We start from the raw sequence: 27,754 nt of genomic DNA, 5'->3' as shown, positions 1-27,754 counted from the left end.
AGGAGGGAATCAAGCAGAACGATAGATATCCAGACATCCTCGCTTCCTTTATCGTCACTTAATCAACACTTCACACGACTGATTTTGCTTGCAGGATTCTTGAGTACTTGAGATTATATCGTAATAGCGTTAAATTCCATAAAACACTACTACATATGTAAGATAAAGCCAGAGACTGCTTTTTATTTTGGCACTGCATTGAAGTGTCTTTTTTTATGAAATGTAATCTACTTTATTTATTTGGTGTCATTAATATTGTTGTAACTGTTACTCAAAACATGTTCCTTAAAGCATTTTTGAAAAGTCCAGACATAAACAAATCCATACATTTTACATACATTATATATATATATATATATATATATATATATATATATATATATATATATATATATATATATATATATATATATATATATATATATATATATATATATAATTTATGAATGTAAATATACAGGAAAAGTTAGTGGTTTATAGCATTACAAATTAAGTAAATAGAGTTAACATTGCCCTAGAAACACAAAGTTATCCAAGTTTGTAAGGTTCAGTAATATAATTTTGTGAAATTATTTGTATTCATACACTGTAAAAAAAAAAAAAGCTGAATCAAATTAACCTTATGAGTTTATTGAACTTATATTATGTTAAACTGACTTAAAACAGCTTGTATTGCTAAAAATTCAGTTACAATATGATTAACTTAGTTGAATAAGTCATAATAAACTAAAAGATATGCTGTCAGGACTTAATATAATTTTTTACAGTGTCGCATCTCCAATAGTTTTTATGTTGTATCTTTGAATTTGAATGTGTTGTCATTGTTCAACAAAAAATATAATAAACATTCTTTAAAAAGAAAAGTCTCCTCAGGAAGTCTCCTCTCTCCTTGTAGTGCAATTAAAGAATTGAGCTGTCCTACAAGATGGCAGAGGTTGATCGGTTTCCGGTTTGTAGGAGCAAGGAAACAAGGACTACAAGACACCATCCTAAAACTAACAACAAGACACCATCCCCCAGCATCAACAGCAATAATCATCTTGCAAACGAGCTGAATATGTTCTACTGTAGATTTGACACCTCTGACCAGACACCCCACACCCACCCTGACCATCTCCCTACACAGCCATCAACACCATCATCTCCCTCTCACCCCTGCACTTCAGATCAGTTAGGATAATGTGTGTGAGATCTTCAGGAAACAGAGGAGAAGAAAAGCACCAGGCCCTGACGGTGTTTCACTGCAAGCTTATCTGAAGGACATCACTGGACCTTTGCTGGACCCCCTGCAGATGTCCTACAAGATGGCGGAGGTTGATTGGTTTCCGGTTATAGGAGCAAGGAAACAAGGACTACAAGACGCCATTCATTCATTCATTCATTCATTTTCTTGTCGGCTTAGTCCCTTTATTAATCTGGGGTCGCCACAGCGGAATGAACCGCCAACTTATCAAGCACATTTTTACGCACCGGATCCATCCAGCCACAACCCATCTCTAGGAAATACAAGACACCATCCCAACACTAGCAACAAAACACTAACCCCCCGCATCAACAGCGATAATCATCTTGCAAACGAGTTGAATATGTTCAAATATCTACCTCTGACCAGACACCCCACACCCGCCCTGACCATCTCCCTACACAGCCATCAACACCTCCAGCCATCTCCCTCTCCCCACTGCACTTCAGATCAGTAAGGAAAACGTGCGTCAGATCTTCAGGGACAGAGGAGAACAGCAGACCAGCTGGCTCCCATTTTCTCACAGATCTTCAACAGATCACTGAACAGCGCAAAGTTCCATTCTGCTCTAAATGCTCCACCATCATCCCAAACCCTGAAGAAGCCAAAGATCACGGGACTCAGACTGCAGACCTGTTGCCTTAACATCTGTGGCCATGAAGCAGGGCCGGTCGTGTACATTTGGAGGCCATAAGCAGAATAAATTTAGGGCCCTACTTGCTCTAAATAGTGGAGTATTGCTATTGCAAACTGACTCACAATGATTGCATTGCTTAATAAATACAATCAATGAAACAGAAAAGTAAAGTGTGTGTATGTTTAAAACATATTCAATTAATACAGCAAACAGTTTGGAGATTACATAAAAATTCTAGTTTAAGTTTTTTAAAACATAAATTTCAAAAGCAAAAACCCTGCAATAAAAGGACAGTGAACATTTAGCCAAAAGTAAAAATGCATTTCTTAGTGATATAATATACATTCTGAACTCATTAAAAACAAAACAACAACAAAAAAACTATTAACATTATACAACGCAAAGATTGACCCATAAATATTAAAATTAATAAGCAAATAATATAAAGTAAACTTGAAGAAATATTAATATATATATATATATATATATATATATATATATATATATATATATATATATATATATATATACACACACACACACACAGTTATTAGCCCCCCTGAATTATTCACCTCCTGTTTATTTTTTTCCCAATTTCTGTTTTACGGAAAGAAGATTTTCTCAACACATTTCTAAACATTTTAATAACTCGTTTCTAATAACTGATTTATTTTTTACACTTTTATACAGCTTAAAGTGACATTTAAAGGCTTAACTTGGTTAATTAGGTTAACTAGGCAGGTTAGAGTAATAAGGCAAGTCTGTGTATAACGATGCTTTGTTCTGTAGACTATGAAAAACAAATATAGCCTAAAGGGGCTAATAATTTTAACCTTAAAATGGGTTTTTAAAAATTTTAAAACTGCTTTTATGCTAGCCGAAATAAAACAAATAAGACTTTCTCCAGAAGAAAAAATATTATAAGACATACTGTGAAAATTTCCTTGATTTGTAAACATAATTTGGGAAATATTTAAAAAAAGAAAAAGAAATCAAAGGAGGGGTAAAAATTCTGACTTCAACTATATATATATATATATATATATATATATATATATATATATATATATATATATATATATATATATATATATATATATATATATATATATATATATATATATATATATGTGTGTGTGTGTGAAGTGAAGTGCAATATAGAATATAGATAGCTGCTTTTCCAAGACATAAATAAAGGTGTATTTTGATTGATTGTATTTTATATATATATATATATATATATATATATATATATATATATATATATATATATATATATATATATATATATATATATATATATATATATATATATATATATATATATATATATATCAAAATAACCAGATACACCTTTTTTTATGTCTTGGAAAAGCAGCTATCTATATTCTATATTGCACCTCACATCCCCTTGGCGGGATTTTTGTTATTCACTGGAATCTCCCAAAACAGTGCTTTTCAGTTTCAAGGGGAATACAACAGAGCACAGAAATATTATTGTTGCTGTTCTGTGCCCGGTTTTAAAGTGCTTTAGTGAATTTGTTGCGGTACTGCTCTCTAGTGGTCTCTTTAAGAAACTGCAAAGGATGAAACATTCAGGAAGTGTGCAGTTGACCGCATGGCAAGTGTTTTTTTTATGTACTTCAATAACAACCATACAAATTTCCATCTTACTCAAAAAGGACAATGATAGTAACAATGATAATAACTTAACAGTTTAGGTTAAATTTTATTATAAACACCTATAAAACTGTAAAAAAAAAATAAAAAAAAGAGAAAGAGAGAGAGAGAAACAAATTAAACAAATACATAAATACCACAAGTACAGCAATAGGAAAGAAGGACGTATGTGTCCGTGATATTTTCAAAATAATTATAATAATCTAAGAATCTATTACTTTTCTTGTTTTTAATCAGTCTAAGAGATTTAATAAAAACATAAATTTCAATAAAAAATGTGAAAAAGAAGGCTGAGAATTCGAGAATTTTTGTTTGTGAATAAAATATTTTCCATATAAATTAAAAAAGTTAATAATGTAGTTCTCTGATGTATCAGTTATATCTTTATAGTAACCAATAATATCTTATAGCTTAAAAGGTCTGGAAGAAGCAGTGTAATTATGGAGATTTAAGCTATTCCAAAAGCTTTTTGTGTTTTTACACTGAAGAAATATGTAAATCAGGGTTTCATATTCAGGTTTACAAAATGAGCATTAATTATCAACCTCCATATACTTTGCCAAAGGATTCACTGGATATATTTTATGAAGAATTTTAAAATGAACCTCTTTTGTTCTATTGGGAATGCAGTACTTATAGTCAGGCTTTTTTCAGTTTATTAGGTCAATGAAGGATGCCCAGTAAAATTTGCCCTTCCATTATACTTTTTTTATTTAGGAAAATTTGTCAAATATATTTATTATTATTTTTTTCCGAATGAACTAATTGCACTTAAGTTCAGCTCTGGTTCTTTAATAACATTTTGATAAAAAAATTTAATGAGATTTTATAAGTTGAATTAGGCCTAAAGGAATTGCTTTTTGCACCGCATTGAATTCTTTAAAAGGTAACAGAAAATTATTATTAGTCATAAATTGTTTAGAAGTTGTCAGATTTATCAAAAATCGAGAGAATCCCAATTATATTTCTGTTAAACCATTTGAATAGAAAAATAGATTTTTTTCTAATTCTAATATCAGAGTTGTTTCATAAAATGCATTAATGTGGCGAGAAATTGTGTGAACAGCACAATTTCCAGTAAAGAAGAACCTGCTGGTGAATATTTGACAATTAGCAATTTTTTAGGTAGATAATTACATTTTAAAGAGCCCATATTATGGGTTTTTGAAAATTCCTCTCCATGTAGTGTGTAACACAGCTCTAAGTGAAGTGAAGTATCCAGCTAAGGCTTAAATCTGTTAGTGTACAGTGTTTAAAACTGTTGATTCATCTATAAAAGAGTCGACTCATAGTGCTTCAAACGAGTCGCCTTGATCACGATTCATTAGGTGTTTCGCCATGACGTACGAACGAAACCAAGTTATTCACGTGCACGCGCAAACCCGGGAGATTTCAAACCTGAGGCCCCGCCCTCTGACGCAGAAACCCAGACACACACATACACACACATACACACACCCACAAACACACACACACACAAACATGCCGGTTGATTGAAGTCACACTGCAGATGGATATATTGAGTCTCTACCCAAAGATGAAACCTCAGCATTATAACCAAGCAGTTGGAAACTTCTGGAAGCTACATGCTACAAAGAATACTTCATCTGAGTTTGTTAAAGGAAGGATCAGTAAAGAGTAACTTACTGATGGACGTCAGGATGGGTTTCTTCCATTTCTCAAGTGTAAGTACGTGCGGTTAAAGTTGTTGCCTCGTTTACTCTAGCTTGCAAATGTATTTAGTTGTGATTTGTTACTTGTAACCGCGTGTACTGTATCAGGTTAACTGGATATATTATCTTATCGCGTGCAAAGTCACATTAAAAACGCGACGCGTGCTGTTTGTTTATGGAGCTCCGTGCTAGAGTTCTGCTCCCGCGATTTATTCGGAAATTTATTCCCGCGGCTGTCCCCGCGGCAGATTTCTGCGGCGCAGGAATAAATTTCCGAATAAATCGCGGGAGCGGTCGGTAACGGGTTTAATTTGGGACGGGAGCGGGCTGTCTAGCAATATCACGGATATTGCTATGTGAATTAGAAAGAGAGAGTCTGCTTGGTATGAGAGAGCGTATGAGAGAGAGCGAGAGAGAGAGAGAGAGCGAACGAACGAACGAGCTTTGTGCTGTGTGGCTGTCTGGACTGTATACTGGGTGATTTTTGGTTGTGTTCTCCGCTCTAGCGGGACCGGGCGCGGCGGGCAGAAAACGGAGCGGGTTCTCAGGCTAAAACCTGGCGGGTGCGGGCGGAAGCGGGAGCGTTGTCATCCGGAGGTGTGTGTGTGTTTTTGTGTGTGTGTGGTATGGCGAGTACACGACTGTCTCCTTCGTTCGGTTATCCGTAGCACTATCCACTCGCCATAGTGTGGCAGCTAAAATCCACGCATACACTATCGAGCGTGTATGAACTGTGATTACTTTTTAAATTGCTGATTAGCTATTGGCCATTTCCCTCAATGACTGAAGGCAGTCGACCAATCGCGACAGACTGTCATCGGTCCAATCAGCGCAGATTAGCTCCGCGCTAAGGAGGGGTTTGGGAACAAATGAATCACTGGACGATTCATACAGGAGTCGCTGGGATAATTAGGTAAAAATAAATGCAGATTATAAGACCATGAAAGTGTTTTTTGACCTTGCATGCATATTAGACTGTTGTTGGAGACTCTTACAACCAAGATATGACCCTATTTCATGTATAATATGGGCTCTTTAATATAAAAGGAAGACCTTTTGTAAAAATATCATTTGGAATAAAACCGCATGCAAGTGTGTGAGTGTGGGTAATCCCCAAATCCTTGCTGTAAAGAGTTTAAAGCGCAACAGCTGCAAGTTTGATTTATTTAATTTGGATGTGTATATTTCTGACATTAATGTGTAGATCAGATGTTTTTTTTTTTTTTGTATACATAGCTCATATTTTAAGACTTTTAATGCTAGTCACAAAATGTATAGAATCCATAGAAATCTAAAGCAAAATACAAATGTGTGTCAAATGAACACCATCCTTGTGGTGTATTATAATCTGTTTATTTGATGTGTTTTAGTTATTACAGAGAATTGTAATCTTTTTCCTTTTTAGATTCACTCTGGTCCATTGCATAGTTCATCTGAGCTGCAATAAAAGCTGAATGATACAAAACTTGCATTTCTGAACCTATAATGGATGGAGTTTAACTTGCTGTCAAACTTCTGAGACAAATGAGGAAGGGAGGAGAGTACAGCTGCAATTCATCATTTTTATTTTCAGATTAAACAAATCATCAACGATATTATGTAGAAGTACAACATCGATACATTTGAACATTACAAGAGTGCTGTCACAATACACAGAGTAAAAATGATCTAATTTAGAAGTAATTACACTGTGAAAAGTGTTTAGTTGCTTTACTTAAAGTGAGTAGATCTGTTGTAACTTGGAACTGTTAAGTTGACTTAACTTTTATCATTTTACACAGTTAATTTAATAAATATTAAGACAATGGGTTTAATCAATTTATGTCAACAAACTGCTTTAAAACTAACAGGTTTAAACTTGTTTTAAAGCAGTGTTTCTCAACCATGTTCCTGGACGACCACACTTTCCATGTCTCCTAAACCAGACACACCTTATTTATATCATTGTCTCATTGGCAGAGACTGAACGACCTGCAATGGGTGTGACAGACAACGGAGACACCCAAAACATGCAGTGCTGGTGGTTCTCCAGGAACATGGTTGAGAAACACTGTTCTAAAGTAAAGTCAACTAATCTCTTTTCCTGGGGTATGTACAGTAGTTAATGTTTGTATTTGCATAGTAAATGACTACTTCAATGTAACTTTTTTTTTTTTGCACAAAATGGATCTTTGAGCACAACATTTTGGTCTGTGAACCTTGACAAAACTTTCAAGTTCCACATATTTATATGGTTGCAGTCATTTATTTTAAAGGGACAGTTCACATAAAAATAAAATTCGCTAATAATTTATTTACACTAAGGGTATTTTTTTAAATATCTGAAATTGTGATCCTTGATGATTCATAAAAATTGAGAGTCAAAAAATAGATATAGAAAAAAACATGAGTAATGCATACATGATAGGATGTATGAATGTTAGGATGACAATATATGGACCATTTCAATGTGGCGATATCATTGTTCCTTAAACAGTTCCTGCTTGTCGTCAAACTATTTAGGAACTGTACCAACATGTGATTCAGTCATAACCAATGTTAACGTGGCTGTCAATATGTGGAGCTTTCTGGATCATTAGAAGTCATGGAAATTAAAAATGTAAAACAGGAAATACAGTAGGACCTGTGTTATTGTTTACATCCCTTAATATGGCCTATAGTCAGGGGGCAGGTGTATTCATTTTGTGTTGCCTGTATTTGTTTTTTCAACTCTCAAAGAGCTGCTCATTTGCATTTTATAACCACCATGGCTAATATAATTTTACTAAAGAAAAAATGTCTCCAACATCCTTCAGATGCCTTTAGAGTATAGGTCTCAAACTCAATTCCTGGAGGGCCGCAGCTCTGCACAATTTTGCTCCAACCTCAAACACAGTTAATCAAACTAATCAAGGTGTTTAAGACTACTAGAGAGTATTAAGCAGGTGTGAGTTGGAGGTGGTTGGAGATAAACTATGCAGAGCTCCAGCCCTCCAGGAATTGAGATTGAGACCATTGCCTTAGAGTAAGTAAGTTAACAGAAATGCGCGAATTCATCAAATCTTTGACCAAACTGTTAAGCTTTTGGTGTTGTATTTACAGTTAAATCGCATAATGCACTTAGTAACTTATTTCTAGAGCACTTTAAAGGGACAGTTCACTCAAAAATGAACATTTTCTCACTATTTGCTCTCCATTGATTGATTCCAAAACAGAGTTTCTTTATTCTGTTGCACACAAAAGAAGATATTTTGAAGAATGCTGAAAACCGGTAACCACTGACAACATGAAAGTAAGTAAAGCTAGTTTGGAACAAGTGAATGGTGAATTCACTTGAATGGTGAAAAATAAGAATTTTGAGTTTTGTGTGAACTATCCCTTTATAAGCAGACTTGATACACTCGATTTGCCTATTCATCAAATATTTGACCAAATAGTAAAGCTTTTGGTGTTATATTTACAATTAATCGCATGATGCACTTAGTAACTTATTTCTAGAACACCTTAAAGGGACAGTTCACACAAAACTGAACATTTACTCACTATTTATTCTCCTACAAGTAATTTCAAACCCGAGTTTCTTTATTCTGTTGTAACACAAAAGAAGATATTTTGAAGAATGCTGAAAACCGGTAACCACTGACAGCTTGAAAGTAAGTAAAGTTAGTTTGGAACAAGCAAATGGTGAGTAAACAATCAAATAATGTTCAGTTTTGTGTGAACTATCCCTTTATAAAGCATACTTGAAACACTCAATTTGTCTATTCATCAAATCTTTGACCAAACTGTAAAGCTTTTGGTGTTATATTGACAATTAATCGCATAATGCACTTAGTAGCTTATTTCTAGAGCACCTTAAAGGGACAGTTCACCCAAAAATGAGCAATCACTCACTATTTACTTTCTTCCGACTGGTTTCAAACCTGAGTTTCTTTATTCCGTTGAACACAAAAGAGGATATTTTGAAGAATGCTGAAAACCAGTAACCACTGACAGCATAAGTGAAGCTAGTTTGAAACAAGCGAATGGTGAGTAAATGATGAAATAATTTTCAGTTTTGCGTGAACTATGCCTTTAAATAGCAGACTTGATTCACTCGATTTGTCTATTCATCAAATCTTTGACTAAATCGTAAAGCTTTTTGTGTTAGATTTACAAATAAACCCACAATGCACTTAGTACCTTATTTTAGAGCACCTTAAAGGGACAGTTCACTAAAAAATGAACATTTAATCACAATTTACTCTCCTTAGACTGGTTTCAAACCTCAGTATCTCTATTCTGTTGACCACAAAAAAAGATATTTTGAAGAATGCCGAAAACCAGAAACCACTGACAGCATGACAGTAAGTAAAGCTAATTTGGAAGAAGTGAATGATGAGTAAATGATGAGAATTTTCAGTTTTGTGTGAACTATCACCTTAAGAATCAGTCTGAGTTGGACTTTTTGACACCAGAGAAGTTAATTTGAATGTTTCTCAACTTGACTCCAGAATGTAACTTATACAAACCTCCTTTACCAAGGCTGCACTTTCATCTCTGAAACAAACTGTCCATGAGGCTCTTTTGCTCCTGCAGGAAGCAACGCCAAATACACTGGAGTGATGGCGCCCTCATCTGGTGATTTGGTGGCATTTGGTCCAGCCATGTCAGTCCTGACCCATCCTGGACAGCAGGCGTTGCACAGGATCCCATCCCCAGGCCTTTCTTTGGTCAGATTTCGGGCCTGAATTCGAGTCAGGGTGGTGAGGCCAGTTTTAGAGATGCCATATGCAGTTGAGGGCCATCCTCGTTCCGAATGAACGCCTTCCTGAGCCTCACGGACGAATCGCTTCATCAGTCCGTTTAACTCTTCCTCTGTGATATCGTCGCTTCGGAATCGGGCCTGGAGTTCTGGACTGCAGCGGCCTAGTGCCATTGAGCCCATTACGCTGGAGACATTTACTAATCGACCTAGAAGAAAAAAATAAAAGTGTTTACAAATTGAGTGAAATAAAAATAAAGTTTTTTAAGATGTTAGTATTCAGTATGTTAGTTTTAAGGATATCTAAAAGCTAGTGTGCAACAAAACAATGACAAAATGTGTGTATACAAGATATAAAACTGATATAAACATGTAAAGCTTTGTCTCTTTCGCCTATATGAGCAATGTTTTTTTCTTGTCACTTTATACTTCAGTTTCCAATCCAATCTTGACCAATCAGATGCTCTATCAGAAGTTTCTCATTTGCTTTTCATTAGATGAACTTGAGCTCAACCACCCTCACTCGCAGACCTGTTATAAAACAAAATGCTATTGGCAGTTCTTTTAAAAAAGGGAGGGACTACCCTATGTTATATAAAACATCCAATAACAAATGCACATTTCAAAGCACTTCATGGGAACCTTAAAAAGACAGTTCACCAAAAAAAAATTATTTTATTCAGTATTTACTGACCCTCATGTGTTTCTTTTTCCTGAAGAAAATATTTTTGAAAAATGTCAGAAACTGGAAACCATTGACACCCATAGTAGGAAAAACAAATAATATGAAGTCAATGGTTACAGGTTTTCAATTAGTTTTATATATATATATATATATATATATATATATATATATATATATATATATATATATATATATATATATATATATATTGTTTTAAGTTTAACAGAATTAAGAAACTCATAAACATTGTGACAAGTGAAGGGGAAGAAAATGTTGAGAGTGTTTTGAGTTTAAGAAAGAAAAGGAAGGAATGTTAAAAGGAAGAAATGCGAGAAGATAAATCCCTAGACTAGCAGGTTCTGGGAGGTATGACTGGTATGACCTACCTCCTGGTTTGATAATGGGTAAAAACACATTACACATGTCTCTGGTGGCAAAGAAATTGGTCTTCAGTGTCACATCAGCTTGGGTCCCAAAGGGGGTTGTGTCGGCCACTGCCATGAAGAAATCAAACATTGTTTTTATTAGTCAAATGGCAGAAGACAGCGTTTTAAACTTTGATTAAACTTTTGTTTGTTTTTACTTCCTTCGAAATGGTAGAAAACTTCAGATCAAAAGTATGAAACTTAAAGGGACAGTTCAACTAAAACTGAAAATGATGTCAAAATTTACTCATTCGTTACTTGTTTGTTTACAACCTGTTTGAGTTTCTTTGCTCTGTTGAAAACAAAGCAGGATATACTAAAAAAAGCTAAAAACTTGTAACCATTGACTTCCATTGTATTAATCTTTTCCTATTATGGAAGTCAATAGTTACATGTTTTAATCTTTCTTCAAAATATCTTCTTTTGTGTTTAACAAAATAAAAAAAACTTACGCAAGGCTTGTAATCACTTGAAGGCAAGTAAAAAATGTTTACTTTTTTTTGGGGTAAACTTGTGTGATGCATGAGTCTGTAAATATTGAATAAATGTCATGAAAAAGTGTTTATTTTCATTTCATTTCCCTTAAAGCGATGTTAAAGGGATAGATCCCCCCTCCCCCAAATATTATTCACTCACTATTTACTTGTGTGATTACAAATCTTTATATCTTTCTTCTGTTGACAATGGTTAAAATAAAAACATGTAACCATTGACTTTCAAAGTATTTGTTTTTGGTTGCAGGTTTTCACCTTTCTTCAAAATATCTTCTGTGTTTAAGAGAGGAAAGAAATATTTGTTTAAAAAATACCTTATAATAAAACACCCCCGACGAAAACTGAAAACCTGTAACCATTGACTTTAGTAGTAGGAAAACAAATACAAATACTATGTAAGAAAATGGTACCATATAATAAAAAAACACTAAAGAAAGCTGAAAAGCTGTAACCATTGACTTTCATAGTATTTGTTTTTCATACTATGGAAGTCAATGGTTACAGCTTTTCAACTCTCTTCAAAACATCTTCTTTTGTGTTCAACAGAAGACAGAAATTCTTGTTTCAAAACATACCTCATAATAAAAAAACACTAAAAGAAATTTGAAAACCTGTAACCATTGACTCACATAGTAGGAAAAACAAATAATATGGAAGTCAATGGTTACAGGTTTTAAGCTTTCTTCAAAATATTTTCTTTTTATGCTTAACAGAGGAAAGAACTACTCGTTTAAAACATATCATGTAATAAACCTCCCCTGAAGAAAGCTGAAATCCTGTAACCATTGACTCCCATAGTAGGAAAACAAATAATATGGAAGTCAGTGGTTACAGGTTTTCAGCTTTCCTTAAAATATCTTCTTTTGTGTTTAACAGAAAAAAAAGAAATACTTGTTTCAAACATACCCTATGATAAAACACCCCCCGAAGAAAGCAGAAACCTGTAACTACTTACTTCCAAAGTATTTGTTTTTACTACTATGGAAGTCAATGGTTACAGTTTTTTCACCTTTTTTTCTAAATATCTTCTGTGTTTAACAGAAGAAATACTTGATTCAAACAAACCCTATAATAAATCACCCCAGACGAAAACTGAAAACCTGTAACTACTGACTTCCATTATATTAGATTTTTCTTATATGGAAGTCAATGGTTAGTGCTTCAACTTTTTTCAAAATATCTTGTATTTATGTTTAACAGTGTATTTATGTTTAACAGACAAAATACTCATTTCAAACATGTCCTATAACAAACATCCCCAGAAGAAAGCTGAAAATACTATGGAAGTCAATGGTTACAGGTTTTCAGTTTTCCTTAAAATGTTTTATTTTGTGTTTAACAATAGAAAGAAATGTTTGTTTCAAAATACCCTATAATAAAACACCTCCATAAAAAGATGAAAACCAGTAACCATTGACTTCCATATAGGAAAACAAATACTATGGAAGTCAATGGTTACAGATTTTCAGCTTTCTTCAAAATATCTTATTTTGTGTTTAACAGAAGAAAGAAACTAGTAATGGTTTTAAACAAGTATAAGGGTAAGCATATTTTCATTTCTGGGTGAACTGTAAATTAATTAATTTACTTTTAAAGGCGATTCCAGCATTGTTGATGAGCACGTCCAGGCCCCCGTACTTCTCCTGGAAGAAGTCGCGTGCAGTTCGGACACTGTTTGGGTCGTTGATGTCCAGCTGATGGAAAAGCGGGTTCAGTCCCTCCTTCTTCAAGCTGTCCACCGCTGCGGTTCCTCGTCCGACATCCCGGGATGACAGATACACGTCCCCGGTGTACTCTTTACACAATGCACGTACGATCGCGAAGCCGATGCCTTTATTTGCACCAGTGACCAGAGCTACTTTGCACTGACTCATTGCTGGAAATGTTCGTGCCGTGGAAACTGTATCGTGAAGAGAAAAAACAGAAATGTTGGCCTTATTAATTAACATATTTGAACGCAGAAAAAGTATGCATGATTATAAAATATGTACCTGTTTTACTCCGTGGTTGTCAAGTTGGATGACAGTTTTGGTTTGTCGCTGCTTACTGCGCAAGCGCGAGAGATATGCTTACGTAAGGTTGATATCACGTGCATCGAGTCTTTTCATAAGAACATTTATGATTATTTTAATTTTAATTTCTATAAGTTTGCTGTCATTTCAGACACATCTAGTGTGTATTTCATAACTAGAAGAGCAGTAAATGTGCTCTCCATTAAAAACAGCTGAGGATAAACAATAATACACATTTTATTTATTGCACTATTAAGCTGATCGTCTCATGAAATGAAAGAAAAAAATATTATGTAATTTAACCTTTGAATCAGATCTGCTCCAACATACTTGAATAGAATATTACACACTATTGATTGTTCGTGTGTATTCTGGAATATTTAATTATCGCACGCCCTGAACCCGGAAGTTTGTTTCTGTTTTCGCACAGGTGCAGTGATGGCACCCACCATGGACTGTATTTTTTATTTTTATTTTTTATTGAATGCTTGAAAAACATTAACAACCAATGTCATCAAGACAAGTGCCAAGTCCTTCATCAAAGTTTGTCCCTCAATAGACTCAAATACATGTGGTCAACCAAAATAATAAGGTTTATGAAATAAGTATTACTTTCCTTTTCACATTCATGGAAAACAAAGATAACATTCTTATATGTAAATTCCAAATCCTTAACATAATCTTTTGTAAAATCAAGAACATCACACCAAAATATTATTGAATGAGGGCAATTCCAAAATAGCCTAAATGAACAGAAGTTTCAGGATTCACAAAGCAAAATGAACAGTTGGTGTTAATGTCATTCTTAAGCCTTTTAGGGTTACAGTTGTCTGGATAGCATCTATATGAATCAGTTTAAAGGTAACTTTTCTTGTTTTGTTTGTTATAGCTTTCTTCCATGAAATATCATTTACAAAACCATTCCAATATGACATTACATAAGGCACAGTGAATCTTCCTAAAACAGGGCTCTTGTTTTCTTATTGCATTTTGATTTAGATAATGAAAGGCACTGTTTACCCATAAATGTTTCCCAAATCTTTATTGAATCACAAAGAATTGGAAATGAAAGACCTTTAAAAACATAAAAACACCTTGTGGGATTGCATCAGCCACAATAGCAAATTTTGGGCTAACAGGAATTCCTGGACTAAAAATTCTGAGTAGTTACAAAGTAAATTACTATCATTGAAAAGTTGACACACAAAAAAATAAATATCATTTTAAACCAGTTATTGAAAAAAAGAGTTTTGTTTTTATACAAGATGTTCTTATTATTTCAGGCACCATGGATGGCTCGAGCACTTTTTCATTTTAATTGCAATAACAACAGGCAATTACAAAAGATAGAAGTACAGAAGTATAGTACAAACAATACAGATATTACTTTTTTAAAAGAAAAAGAAAGACAATAAGAAGAAAAAAACAATAAAAATGATAAGAAATAAACAAAAATTAAGAGAGGAAAAAATAATAAAAATTAATGCAGAATATTGGGCTAAATAAAGTATGTGTTTTTACAAGTTTTAACTGCTTTCTTGTTATGAGACTCTGTAATGGTTTTTAAGTACAGGTCCAAATGTCGATTAAAAAAAATCTAAATTTGGTTTATATTGGTTATATATACACTTATGTATAAAAACCTTTCTTATAAATAATATGAGGTTAACACAAAAACTTAAATGAAGCAGTGGTGTAAAGTAATAAATTACAAATACTCAAACTACTGTAATTGAGTAGTTTTTCTCAGAAATTAATTTACTAGTTTTAAAGTGTGTAATTTTACTTTCCGTTGAGTACATTTTTAAAGATGTATCGGTACTTTTACTCCACTACTTTCCTTCAACCTGCAGTCACTACTTTATTTACTTTGTCTATGGGGATTAGAACAATCAGCCCTGTGATTCCTGTCCAATCAAATCGTACATAGAAGATAAATAATAATGAACTACCTCAAGACATGGCCGATTTATACTTGTAGCAAACTGTATGGAGGCATTAAAAGTGTCCAAGAAAAAATGTACACACATTGAACCATAAACTGTTTAGATGCATGTCACTGATGAGAAGATGACGGGTGTTTACTGTACGATGACCGAAATGGCCTTAAACACCCAGCAGACACAAGATGTCAAATTAATGTCAGATTATGTTGCACCTCAACGTCGTGGGGACATGGCATTATGTTTGGAAATGAAAATCAGGATGACATCAGAACCCAGCGTCAGGCCGACGTCAATGTCCAACGTCCAACCTGAAATCAACCAAATATCAACCTAATGATGTTACAATTTGACACTGTGTGGACGTTACCACTATGATGTCTATCAGACGTTTTTGGTTGCCATACCTGACAAATAAATGCCAGTATATGACGTCAATGTGACGTTGAGTTTTGGAACTTTAGTCACTTGACATCACAACCTAAATCTAACCTTATAACGTTTTAATGATGTTGTGTGCCTGCTGGGCAATCACTTAATGCACTACAGAATGTTCCGTTTACACACATCCACAAGTTACATGCATTAGCTTTTTACAGTGTAATACTCCCTACTCACTACTCTTGACATTTGAAAGGTCTATTACTTTGAGTAATATTTACAACAGATACTTTTACTCTACTTGCACTACATTTTTAGGCAAGTAATGATACTTTAACTTGAGTATAATTTTTCAGTTTTCTTTCCACCGCTGGAGTTAAGGAATTGTTTTTCTTTAATGTAAAACCCCAAAAATAATATGTCTATCTTAAAGAAAAATCCATACAAACCTTTAGGACAATTCACATCAGACCAGAAAGGTTTAACCAAGGGACATTCCTAAAAATAAATGAGCAACAGACTCAGACAACAGAGAAGAAGTCTCGAGGAAAGAGCAAGAGACATCAATGTAATTTTTTAATTTCGCTGTGGCGACCCCAGATTAATAAAGGGACTAAACCAGACAGAAAATGAATGAAAAACTAAATTAATTAAACAAATAAGTACATAAAAACATATCATTTAAAAAAATAAAGACAAAGTATTTGAAGTTTTCAGAAAATGAAGCCAAAATCCTCCAATAAAATAAATATCTTTTGCGTTTTGACTTTTCAACTCTTTTAATGTCTTCATATGACAAATTATTTTAAACACTGATAAAGCTGATCTTATTTAACTGTGCGATTCCGAGGTAGGGCCAAACCCAAATTTCTGACATGCCAAAAGTAGCATCCGACTGATAGCCAAGGGCTATGTCCTATGCCCAAACCTCTTCACTGTACAAAATCAAGGAAAATCGGATGAATATCGCAGCTGTGTGTTCATATATGCTAACCTGATAGGTCCGCGCTCCCTAAAGCACAACTATCTGCCACAGAACCAGTCAATAAAGTTTATTTAATCGTGTAAATCTAACGTTAGTTTTGCATCCGCTGTCCTCTTATCCTTGTCAACAAGAAAAGAACTCAATCACCAGCTTTCTCCTAGTCACTAGTGATGCTGCGCTTCAGTTTCAGTATTGGTTATTTACGCTCTTCAGGGGGCGTGGCTTTGAATTTTAGACCGTCTCATAACAGTTGATCCTGTTCGTCAGCCATCAGACAGAAGACGTAAGTGGAGGAGGAAACAGACACACACCGCGGCCTCAAAAGTCTTCAGAATGGCTAGTTTTGCCGTTTTGTTTTCGGCAGTGATGCTTCTTGCGGTTGTACCAGCCTGGACCGGTGAGTCTGCTGCTATTTTGACTCAAAAGTAGCTACGTAATAAGTGGCCTATGTAGGATATATCTTAAAACCGAAAGTAAACTAATCGACGTCATTATCGTTCCTCAAGCTGCTTATTACTATATATACGTATTTCATAGGCTGATATGTATACAAAAACGGCTTAAAGGTTTAATATGTCTGTGTACGGTCTGTGTTTGTGTTTATGGCCTCCCTGTCTTGTCAGTGAATACTTTCGGTTTAGGAGGAAACTTCCTGGTTCCGCCATTTTAGGTTATGTTGTGCTTGCTCTAACGTACTAAACTTGAAACCATTGCTTGACAATTAAATGCAATAAAATAATAATGTAATTATATCAAAACGCTGTTTTATAGAGCACAGTTTATTGTAGAATGACTTGTTAATAAAAAAGGGCTATAATTTTATTCATATAAAAGGAAACATAATGTAATATTTTTATGTAAATATATGATCTTAGGGAAAAGGGTCTAGTTTAAATAAAATGTTTTTAAAAATTATTAAAAAAAAATTCAAAACATGTTTTTTAGAAGTAGAAGAATCTCCATAGAATCTCTGGAAATGTGTATGAACCACATAAATTAGTGTTGTTCCAAATATCAACAATCAAAGAGATTTCAAGTGATATTCACTAAACTTCAATAATATTTGTGTTTAATAAAAATGTGAAAGGCAGCATCATAGACTAAACTGACCTCAGCTGTCCCAAATATAAGAGCAATGATTAACTGCTACAGATGTTGCAGTACTTGGTCTATAGGTTGAAAGAAAAAGATACAAACATCTTAAAACAATTTAACCAGATTTGTTTGTGATGGTCAGATGTCACCACTTCACCATGAAACTATTTTCATAATGTATACTTAAAAATGACCATGTGGATCATGTGTTTTTGACATTTTCATGTTTTGTTCTCTTTCAATACAGAAAAACACTCCCTCTACTACATATACACAGCTTTATCCAGACCTGTCAATCTGCCGGGCATCTATGAATTCACTGCAATGGGTTTGCTTGATGACAGACAGATTGACTATTACAACAGCCAAGAGCAGAAGAAGATTCCTAAACAGCACTGGATGAAAGAGAAAATGCAGGAAGATTACTGGGAAAAAGGCACCCAGTCCAGAAAGAGCAAAGAACAGTGGTTTAATGTGAACGTCAACATTCTGATGGAACGAATGAGACACAATAAATCAGGTGAGGAATGGTTATCTGTTTTAACCTGCCTATACACTACTGGTCAAAAGCTGTTCTATAAAAAATATTTTTAATGCTTTCTAAAACTGTCTGTTCTACTCACCAAGCCTGCATTTATTTAATGGAAAGTACAGATAAGTATCTAAAAAATAAAAAATATATGTATTTTTAGATAAAAGATAAAAATAATAACAATAATAAATTTTCCCAGTGATGGGCTGCAGCTGGAAGGACATCTCCTCCGCTGCTTAAAATATATGCTGTATAAGTTGATAATAAAATTAACAAAGGGACTAAGCCAAAAAGAAAATTAATGAAATAGTAATAATAAATAAGATAACAATTATTTGAATATATTTAAAAAGGTAATAAATTCCGAACTTCAAAAATTATTACATTTAGAAATCAGAACTTCACTTATATTATCCTTCAAAATTCTAATATGCAAATGTTTTGTTTAAGAAATGTTTATTATAATTATTATCATCTTATTATCTTATGCTGTTCTTCTAAATTTAATGTTCATCAAAGAAAGCTGAAATAAATTGTTCATCTGATTTCAACATAATAATAATAATAATAAAATAATAATAATAATAATAATAATAATAATAATACATGTCTGTGTGGAAAATCAACAAATTAGAAATATGCTGAACATTCAGCTTTGAAATCACAGGTATAAAATAGATTTAAAAAAAAAACTTTTTTTTTTTACATTTATTTAAACATTTGCTATGACAGAACTGTGGTATATGTGTCTTATGTCATCATAATATATAATATATGCAATAATGCATTCATCGATTATACAATCTGATTTTTTGTTTTAATCAATTTGACTTTTTTGCTGTACTTAGGTTCAAATAAAGTCAGGCTCAAAACAGTAAAACTTATCTATCCTATCTTATTTTTCATTAAAATATTACATCTGTATCATTTTTGCTTTTGATCTGTCTCATAGTCAGTTTAATTTGTGTCTGTTTCAGATGTTCATGTTCTTCAGTGGAGACATGGTTGTGAAATTGACAGTCAGGGCGATGATGTCCGGTTTTCCAGAGGCATTGATGAGTACAGTTATGATGGAAGAAACTTCCTTTCTTTTGATGATGCGGAGTCTCAGTGGGTTGCCCCAGTGGAAGAAGCTCTTCCAACCAAGAGGAAATGGGATAATGTGCCCATCCTAAATCAGTACACCAAGGGCTACCTGGAAAAAGAGTGTGTGGACTGGCTCAACAAATTCAGAGAATATGGAGATAAGGAGCTTAGAGAAGGCTGTGAGTAAACATACAGCATTTGGTTAGTGTTATAGAACTGACTGATTAAACAATATACTTGTGATTTCAGCTTCCCCAGAAGTTCATGTGTTTGCGAAGAGGATTATCAATGGCAAAATCAAGCTAAAACTTACTTGTCTGGCCACTGGATTCTACCCCAAAGATGTGATTTTGAACATAAGGAAATACCGCATTACATTGCCTGATAATGAGGTAGAATCCACAGGAGTTAGACCAAACGAAGATGGGACCTTTCAGCTGAGAAAGAGCATTAACATCTATGAGGATGAAAAAGCAGAATATGACTGTTATGTGTCCCACACAACCCTCAAGGAACCAATTATCAAAAAATGGGGTAATGAAACATACAGAAAAAGCACCTTATATTCAAAAAGCATCACAAAAGCTGTGAACCTCCATTTTTTTGCCAAAACTATTTGTTTCTTTTTTTTTTTAGTTTGATTAAAATTGTAAATACATATCTTTTGTATTTGTGTAGATGGGGAGTGCCTGGATGGCCCTGAGTCAGGATCTCCCATAGGTATTATTGCTGGAGCAATAATTGTAGTTTTGGTTGTGCTGGCAGCCATTGGTGGAGCAGTTTATTTCCTAAGAAAGAGGAGCGGTGCGTATAGACTGATAAATGATCATTAACAATTTCATGTTTTTTAATTTTTTACAATATTTATTTAGGGAAAAGTTTTTTTCATGATGATAATGTCATTATTTATTGATTGGTTATTGATTTCAATCTTATTCTCAAAATGTAATCAGTCTTGATGGTTCATTGTTTTAGGAGAAATTAGATCACTTTTGAGAAATGGTGAAAACTGGTGGAGAAAAACAGTTTTTTCATGTACTTCAACATTTTCAATCAATTATAAGTTAAAATTAATATTCAATCAAAGTGCAACTAAAGTGAAATGCTCAGGCTGTGTTTAAGAAAGTAGCAATACAGCATTCACCTGTGATTGTCTTTTATTTCTTGATGGCATGACTTGAAAATCTGCATTTTACAGGAAATAACAATGTGAAACCTTCTTCAGTACCAACTATCTCTGGTGAGTTTTTATTCAGTTATAGATTGGCACCAGCTTTCTTATTATTGCACCAAATCACTTGTTTAAATGCATCATGTCTTAGACTTAGAATATTCTCTTGTTGTTCATTACTGGACTTAAAAGGAGGGTTGACTGGTGTTGAAGCTGTTTTTGGTAGCACTTTATTTACAGCCACAGTCAGTGTTAGCACTATTATTGAGAAATTTGCAAAACTAGTTGATAAAAATTAGACTGCTTTTCCATGCACTTATATTTTTTCATTATTGTAAGTTAAAATTAATATTAAATCAAAGTGCAGTATAAGTGAAATGTCTTGAAAAGAGTAGCAATACAACATTTACCCGTGATTGACTTTTATTACTTGATTGTGGGACTTGAATATCTGCATGTTGCAGGAAACAAGGATGAGAAATGCTCTATGCTACCTGGTTCAGACGACTCTGGTAAATATTCTTTTTATTCAGTTATTGATTGGCACATGCTTTCTTCTATTACAGAACTAAAATCAAATTGCTTTATTAAATGCATCTTGCTGTACTGCAAGATTCCACTTTCTTTCCTTTTTTATTTCTTTTGCTAGACAAAGTTTTGGCACACTGTTTTAAAAAAAAAAAACATGCACAGCTCACTTTGACATTTCACTTTACATCAACAGGTCAAGGGAGTAGTGATGGAAGTTCAAAAAGCAGTCCTACTAACTCACAGGAAAAAATGGACATTGTGGTAACTATGATTTACATGCAATATTAGTAAAGCCAGAGGGTCCACTGTATAGAACTCTTCTGTTTGTAGATACTAGAGGAAAGGTTAAAAAAAAGTATTAAAAGAGGCACATTTGTTCAGATGGTTTTAGTAGTTTTACGTAAAGTTTTAGTTTTACATTTACATAAAGAAGGTGAGAAATAATTATTATACCAGAGCTCCCAGTTATTTTAGCTCTCTACAAATGTGCCTTAATCTTAGTAATCATAATGGGTCATTATTTTGTATTAAGTACATTTTTGATAAAAAAAAAAAATCTCAAAGTGCTTTAAAAAGGTGAAATGAGCATCTCCGAAAGGAAAAATGTGTGTGTGTGTGTGACAACAGGGTGGCGACAGCAGTATACAAATCGAGTCCACTTCTGGTAGTCTTACTGAAAATTTTTTTTTATCTGTGTAAATTGGCTATTAACATCATAGAGGTATTGTGGTAAAATTTGCTTACTCCATTCACCCTTGTCCAACGAATTCTATCCAAATAGTGTGTTTTAATGCTAACAGACAAAAATTGATAGTTCGCCATGCTATGGGCCTACGCTATTAAACTAGCAGACATAGGAAACCAATGAGAGGTTGAGAGAGGACAGGTTTGATGGGAATATTTTGGAAAGCTCAGTCAGTGTCCAGTTTGCAGAAATGTCCAGAACTTCAATGATGTATAGGTAGCTATTTTGCCAATGTTCATAAGTGACGTTTCATTTATGGAACGCCACCAAAATATATTGATTTCAAATGTGTTGGTGTATTAAAGCTGTAGTTCTATGTATAAGTACCAATTATTAGTATATAATAAATAAATAATGTTTATGTTTTGTATTTCAGTAAGGGAGTCCAAATCCGACAGCTGCAGAAGGAAAATCTACTGGTGGAGATCTGAAAAGTTGGATTATCTTGGAAAATTTGCAGAATGACAGCTGATTTACACCGTGCCCCATTTTTACATTATTTCTTTTCATAAAATTTGGTATTGTTCATTATATATATATATTTTTTTTTACTTTTTTGCCTTACTCCTACATCTAAAAGATGAAAGTAGACAAATTTTCAACACCAGTTTTAAAAATGGGCACCAATAAAAATTACCCAGAGCCTTTTTGATAAAAGTATCATAAAAAGATCCTCAATGCATTAAAAAAGGAAAGCATTCCTTTATACCAGTTTCTCACTGAATTGTAAAATTAAGTTGTGATTGTTTTATTTTAGTTTCTTAGTTTAGATTTAATTCTCAGCTTACATAAAATAATGTGTAATCTCATATTTCTTCATGATATAGGATGCATCAGTGTTGTATGGATATTTTCATGCTGTTCCTTAGGGGCCTTAATTAAGCTATTTCATAAATGTGGTTGATTGTATTGCTGTCATTTAAAGTGCCTTTACAATATCTGATAAATATCACTGTTTTTACTGTTATGACTGTACATATTATTTCTGTTGTTTCTGTTTAAGTCTGTTAATCTGTACACTAATTTGTCCTAATATGTTTTATTTAGGTAAAGTTGGTTTTATGTCGGCACATTCAGAGTTTCTCCTTAATAATATAGTTTCAGAAAAGTATTCTTTGCAAATTCCAAATGGTGAAATGATATTAGCAGCCAATGACTATCAAAGTACAAGATTGCTCACTTTCAATGGAATAGTGCTAATGTTGTTTTGAAGTCATACTTGCATGTGATTTCAAGTCCAATATTTATAGGGAGCATGTCACAAGTTGTCAATGAACGAATGCGTAAATATAAAACCAACTTTATGTCAATATATATTTCTGGCTTTGTTAAAAACTGAGCATCTCGTGAATTTTGCACTTTCTTTTTTATTAACAATAAAAGTGGTTTAAAAAAGGGTGGAAAATGGTTAGTGTGATTATTATTTTTATTGTTGACTGCATTCATTCACTGTTGTGTTTAACTTCAGTTTTCATTTTTAAATGTAGCATAGCACTCAAGAGTTTCTAAGGGAGAGTTGAAGCTGTTTTAGGTAGGACTTTATTAACATTCATGTATATGTATATTACTGCAAGTACTTAAACTCTTATTTCACTTAAACATTTTTTGTGACTCATGGTAACTTGATAAAATCACATGCCTACACCTGTCGTCAGTTCTATATTCCAACCGTAATAACCTTTGATACAGTATCTGGCTTTATTATTTTATTTATGCCTATTTAAAGCAGGACATGGGTTATCTGCTGTGTTGCAGTGATGACTTTTAGTTAACAGTCTCATTTCAGTTCAAGAGCTTGTGTAGGCAATACTATTAATGTGGTTAAACGGGAATATTTACCCTTTGAGTCCTGTAATAAAATAAAGTTTTTTTTCCATTTTTTTAATGTCTCCATATGACAAATTATTTTAAACTCTCAAAGAGTTTATCTTAATCAACTGTGCGATTCCGATAGGGCCAAACCCTAACTTTTGTCAAAAATAGCGACTCCTGATCGTCAGAGATTTATCCCCAAACCTCTTCCCTGTACAAAATCAAGTAAAAATCAAATGAAAATCGCTGCTGTGTGTTCATAGTATGCTACCTGATAGCTTCGCGCTCCCTGAGGCACAACTATCTGCCACAGAACCAGTTAATAACGTTTATTTAATCGTGTAAATCTAACATTGCATCCGCTATCCTCTTTTCCGTGTCAACAACAAAACGACCCTCAAGCTTTCTCCTAGTCACTAGTGATGCTGCGCTATCTGTTTTAGTATTGGTTATTGGTCCAAAAGCCATGTTTGGGCATATTCGTCAGCTACTGGTAAGTTATCAGACAGGACACGTTAGTATGGCAAGCCGTTTAGCAATAAAAACCCCTTGCTAAACTAGTCATGAATCCAATTCCAGATTACTATATTACAATTTTGACTAGACATAATATGCATTGAAGATATCTATATTGCAATTTTGACTAGTCATATTATACATTAGAGATATCTACAACCCTATTGTGACTAGTCATATTCTTCTATTGAAAAATATTTGCAGATATCTAAAAATGAGTTTTAAATAGTAGAAATTGTAATTATAGATCTATCTAAATTAATGTTGACTAGCTTATATTAACTGTTTTTATGACTATTTTTAGATTTAGAAATCACTTTTACATATATTTGAATCTCTATTTCTAGCACCACGAAGAGAGGTTTGCATTTGGCAAACTTGGATTTATGTATGTGAAATGTACATAATAATAAAACAAAGTTTATAATAAAACCAGCATATTTTAAAGAGCAATCCTTGACATAATAATCAAAAATCACATATTTAAAATTAAATTAAAACATTATAATAATGTCAAAATAATAGAAAATAATAAACAAACCAAACTAAATTCAAATGCCCTCTAAATTCCCTATTTTCAACTAAAGCAAATAAAAGAAAATACACTTTATTACCAAACTCCCTTGTCCACAAAACAATCAATCAGAAAAGAAAGTACAAAAGAAAAAGGAGTCAAATTCCCCATTTAATAAGTAAAAATATTTCCAATCAGCGAAAAAAAATCCAACGAAAGCAAAACAGCAGATTAGTCTGTTAACAGGCAGAGGTCAGATTTTTAAGGACAACAAAACAAGAACTAACGCACTGTCACAGATTTTCCTCAGATACATACACAAACTCCAATTCAATAAATCGCTATAACAAACACAGTTTCTTTCTATGATCATCAACACACTGCTACCAACCACAAGTGAGCTCAAACAGCTAAACAGGAAGTGACAAAGAAAGAATTTATAGGCAGCCAGGAGTCAGCTGACTAGGCAGGATCAACTGAAGCAAAGGAGCAAGTAGCTGCTTCCTGCAAGGACAACAAATACACAGAACATTTCAAAAAATAAAAATAAAAAGAGCAGAGTTAATACATAAAGGGTCATAACAATCATTAGCAGAACTTTACCTTCACTGCACTGAGCACAGCTAACGCTATCATTTCTGATGTGATGAGAGGTTAAGTTTCACTTGCACATCTCGCCTTCCTCTGCATAGACATAACAGAAAGCTAGATGCTTCGTAAGCTGCTAGCTTTGGTGATTTTAACACATTGTTAAAAAGTTTAATGTTAGCAAATCTTACTTCTTAAATTTTAGCATTTTATTTTAAATTAAAATCGCTGTAATTGAAATTTTTGTATATATTATTGTTACTGTTTATTCCTATTACTCTTATAACAACTTTGTTTAAATACAGTGATCTGATAAACTGTACTTTAGTACTTATACTTTAGTTTTTACTACAGTAAACTGTGGTGTATTGTAGTATAATACACCCTATACATGTTACCATAGCAACTTTACTATAGTATGGCTCAAGAAATACTACATTATTAGCTATAAATTATATAGTGTTGTTTCATGTGAGGCCAAAATATTAGAACACTATTTTTACCAGTGCTGCATGGAGGCACAGTGGGTAGCACCTTCACCTCACAGCAAGAAGGTTGCTGTTTTGAGTCCCGACTGGATCAGTTGGCATTTCTGTGTGGAGTTTGCATGTTCTCCCCGTCTTTGCATGAGTTTCCTCCAGGTGCTCCGGTTTCCCCCACAAATCCAAAGACATGCGCTGTATAGGTGAAGTGGGTAAGCTAAATTGGCCAGAGTGTATGAATATGTGTGTGAATGAGTGTGAATGGATGTTTCCCAGTGATGGGTTGCAGCTGGAAGAGCATCCGCTGTGTAAAACAAATGCTGGATAAGTTGGTGGTTCATTCCGCTGTGGCTACCCCAAATTAATAAAAAGGACTAAGCCAAAATGTCAGAAAGCTTAAAGATTACTGCAAATCTCTCTTTAAGAGACCAGATCTGAAGCAACTCTTCCACTCCACAAGGTGCATGGAAACAAACATAGCAAAACTGTACGATTAAAGAGGATTCCAGCACTACTTGTGATAAAGGAGATACATTGATAATAGATTTTTTATACCATATCATGATGATACGTTACAGCTTTCTTATTTTTAAGTTACTGGAGTTTTTCACACCAAATTCAGCAAATGCAATGCTGATAACTTTAAATATAATTTTCTCAAAACAGAATTAGAGATATTGCTAATCTTTGCGAGTATATGATGCATCTTTTTGAGAAATCTACAACATCATTAGAGATATCTTCAATTGAGTTGACTAGTCAAAATATATTTGCAAATATCTTGAATCTGATTTCTTATGTACAATCATATTGTACAAATATCTCTAATTGTCGTTCTGACTAATCGAATAATAATATAATAAGCATTAGTCAAAATATAGGCTGAGGCACAGAGACAGAGCGTAGTGGACACTTTAAAAATGGCTGGGACAGCTGTATGAAATCCAAAAGTTTACATTCCTAATCATCTGTTTCTAAATGCAGGGCCGGATTAACCAATGGGCCTTATGGGCACAGGCCCAGGGGCCCGTGCGCACTAGGGGCCCCTGCGAGGGGGGAGAAAAAAAGACAATTTCGGAGTGTCTTTTTAGGCTAATTGCAAATAGCGCATCCAGTTGAACTAAGCTATTCAGGGTTTACGCCTATCGATGCCTGATTGATAGAGACAAGATGAGTAAAGAGCAGTGAAATAATACAGTCGCAGTGGCGCACCTTGTAAGGCACACAGCATCAACTTTTGACGCGATTATACATAACATCGGTTCGAATCCACCATCAGTTGAACTCGTGCTACTTTTTTTTCTCCCCATTACATATCAGATTGGAAATATATTTATTTTTAACAGGAAAGAAACATTTTTTTAAAATAATGCAAATGTGATATAAAGTCACAAGTGTCTCGTGGGTATTTAATAATGTTTAGCCTTATTATAGGCGCCTGCCGCGCCTCCCTCTCTTCAAAAACTCGATTGCTCAGACAACTGTATTTCCTCTGAGCAAAAAAATCGCGATCACATATTAATATTATTATTATATTTAAATTGCCTTTCTTTCTTTAACTAAACAGAATGCTGTAATTGGTCAAGCGCGGAAACGTCAGATTTGTAATAACCCGCACTAAACTGAGCGGACTTTATCTGTCATAGATCAAAAATGAGTGGACAAGTGGATTTAGCGAACGCGAGAGAAAGAAGAGAGGAGGCATCTTTATTGAGGCATTTTCCATACACACCTTCTTTAAACAGACCCGTGATCAGGAGAATGAGGGTACAGAAGAAGACGTTAACTTTAAATGATGAGT

General features: G+C 33.8%; 2 protein-coding genes and 1 long non-coding RNA gene across 25 annotated transcripts; 1 reads left to right on the top strand and 2 right to left on the bottom strand.

The window, feature by feature from the left end:
• Nucleotides 1-6,775: 6,775 nt before the first annotated feature.
• On the bottom strand, nucleotides 6,776-13,605 carry cbr1 (carbonyl reductase 1). Of its 23 annotated transcripts, none has more exons than XR_015475568.1 (7): nucleotides 13,552-13,605; nucleotides 13,149-13,460; nucleotides 11,028-11,135; nucleotides 9,067-10,165; nucleotides 8,232-8,715; nucleotides 7,285-8,061; nucleotides 6,776-7,110 (listed from the first exon to the last, which is right to left on the bottom strand). XR_015475568.1 is itself a non-coding variant. In XM_087235266.1 (5 exons), exons 2-4 carry the CDS (start codon nucleotides 13,432-13,434, stop codon nucleotides 9,729-9,731), a joined length of 831 nt encoding a protein of 276 aa, XP_087091392.1. In that variant the 5' UTR covers nucleotides 13,435-13,460; nucleotides 13,552-13,605; the 3' UTR covers nucleotides 6,776-7,123; nucleotides 9,696-9,728.
• Nucleotides 13,606-13,996: 391 nt separating this feature from the next.
• Nucleotides 13,997-17,056, bottom strand: LOC141386346 (uncharacterized). Its single transcript, XR_015476980.1, has 3 exons — nucleotides 16,891-17,056; nucleotides 16,346-16,394; nucleotides 13,997-15,826 (listed from the first exon to the last, which is right to left on the bottom strand). It is a non-coding gene; the product is annotated as an uncharacterized LOC141386346 (long non-coding RNA).
• Nucleotides 17,057-17,115: 59 nt separating this feature from the next.
• Nucleotides 17,116-23,437, top strand: mhc1zba (major histocompatibility complex class I ZBA). The gene is given in 9 exon segments (NM_001110118.1): nucleotides 17,116-17,278; nucleotides 18,224-18,496; nucleotides 19,486-19,773; nucleotides 19,844-20,128; nucleotides 20,273-20,398; nucleotides 20,793-20,834; nucleotides 21,230-21,277; nucleotides 21,490-21,557; nucleotides 22,418-23,437. Coding segments are annotated over 9 exon segments (1,197 nt in total). The 5' UTR covers nucleotides 17,116-17,214; the 3' UTR covers nucleotides 22,421-23,437.
• Nucleotides 23,438-27,754: the final 4,317 nt, after the last annotated feature.

Source organism: Danio rerio, chromosome 1, assembly GCF_052040795.2.
Source record: "Danio rerio strain M-AB ecotype USA chromosome 1, GRCz13ab, whole genome shotgun sequence".
NCBI lineage: Eukaryota > Metazoa > Chordata > Actinopteri > Cypriniformes > Danionidae > Danio > Danio rerio.
The sequence above is the reverse complement of the archived record's forward strand: the minus strand, read 5'-3'. Positions and strand labels throughout refer to the sequence as shown.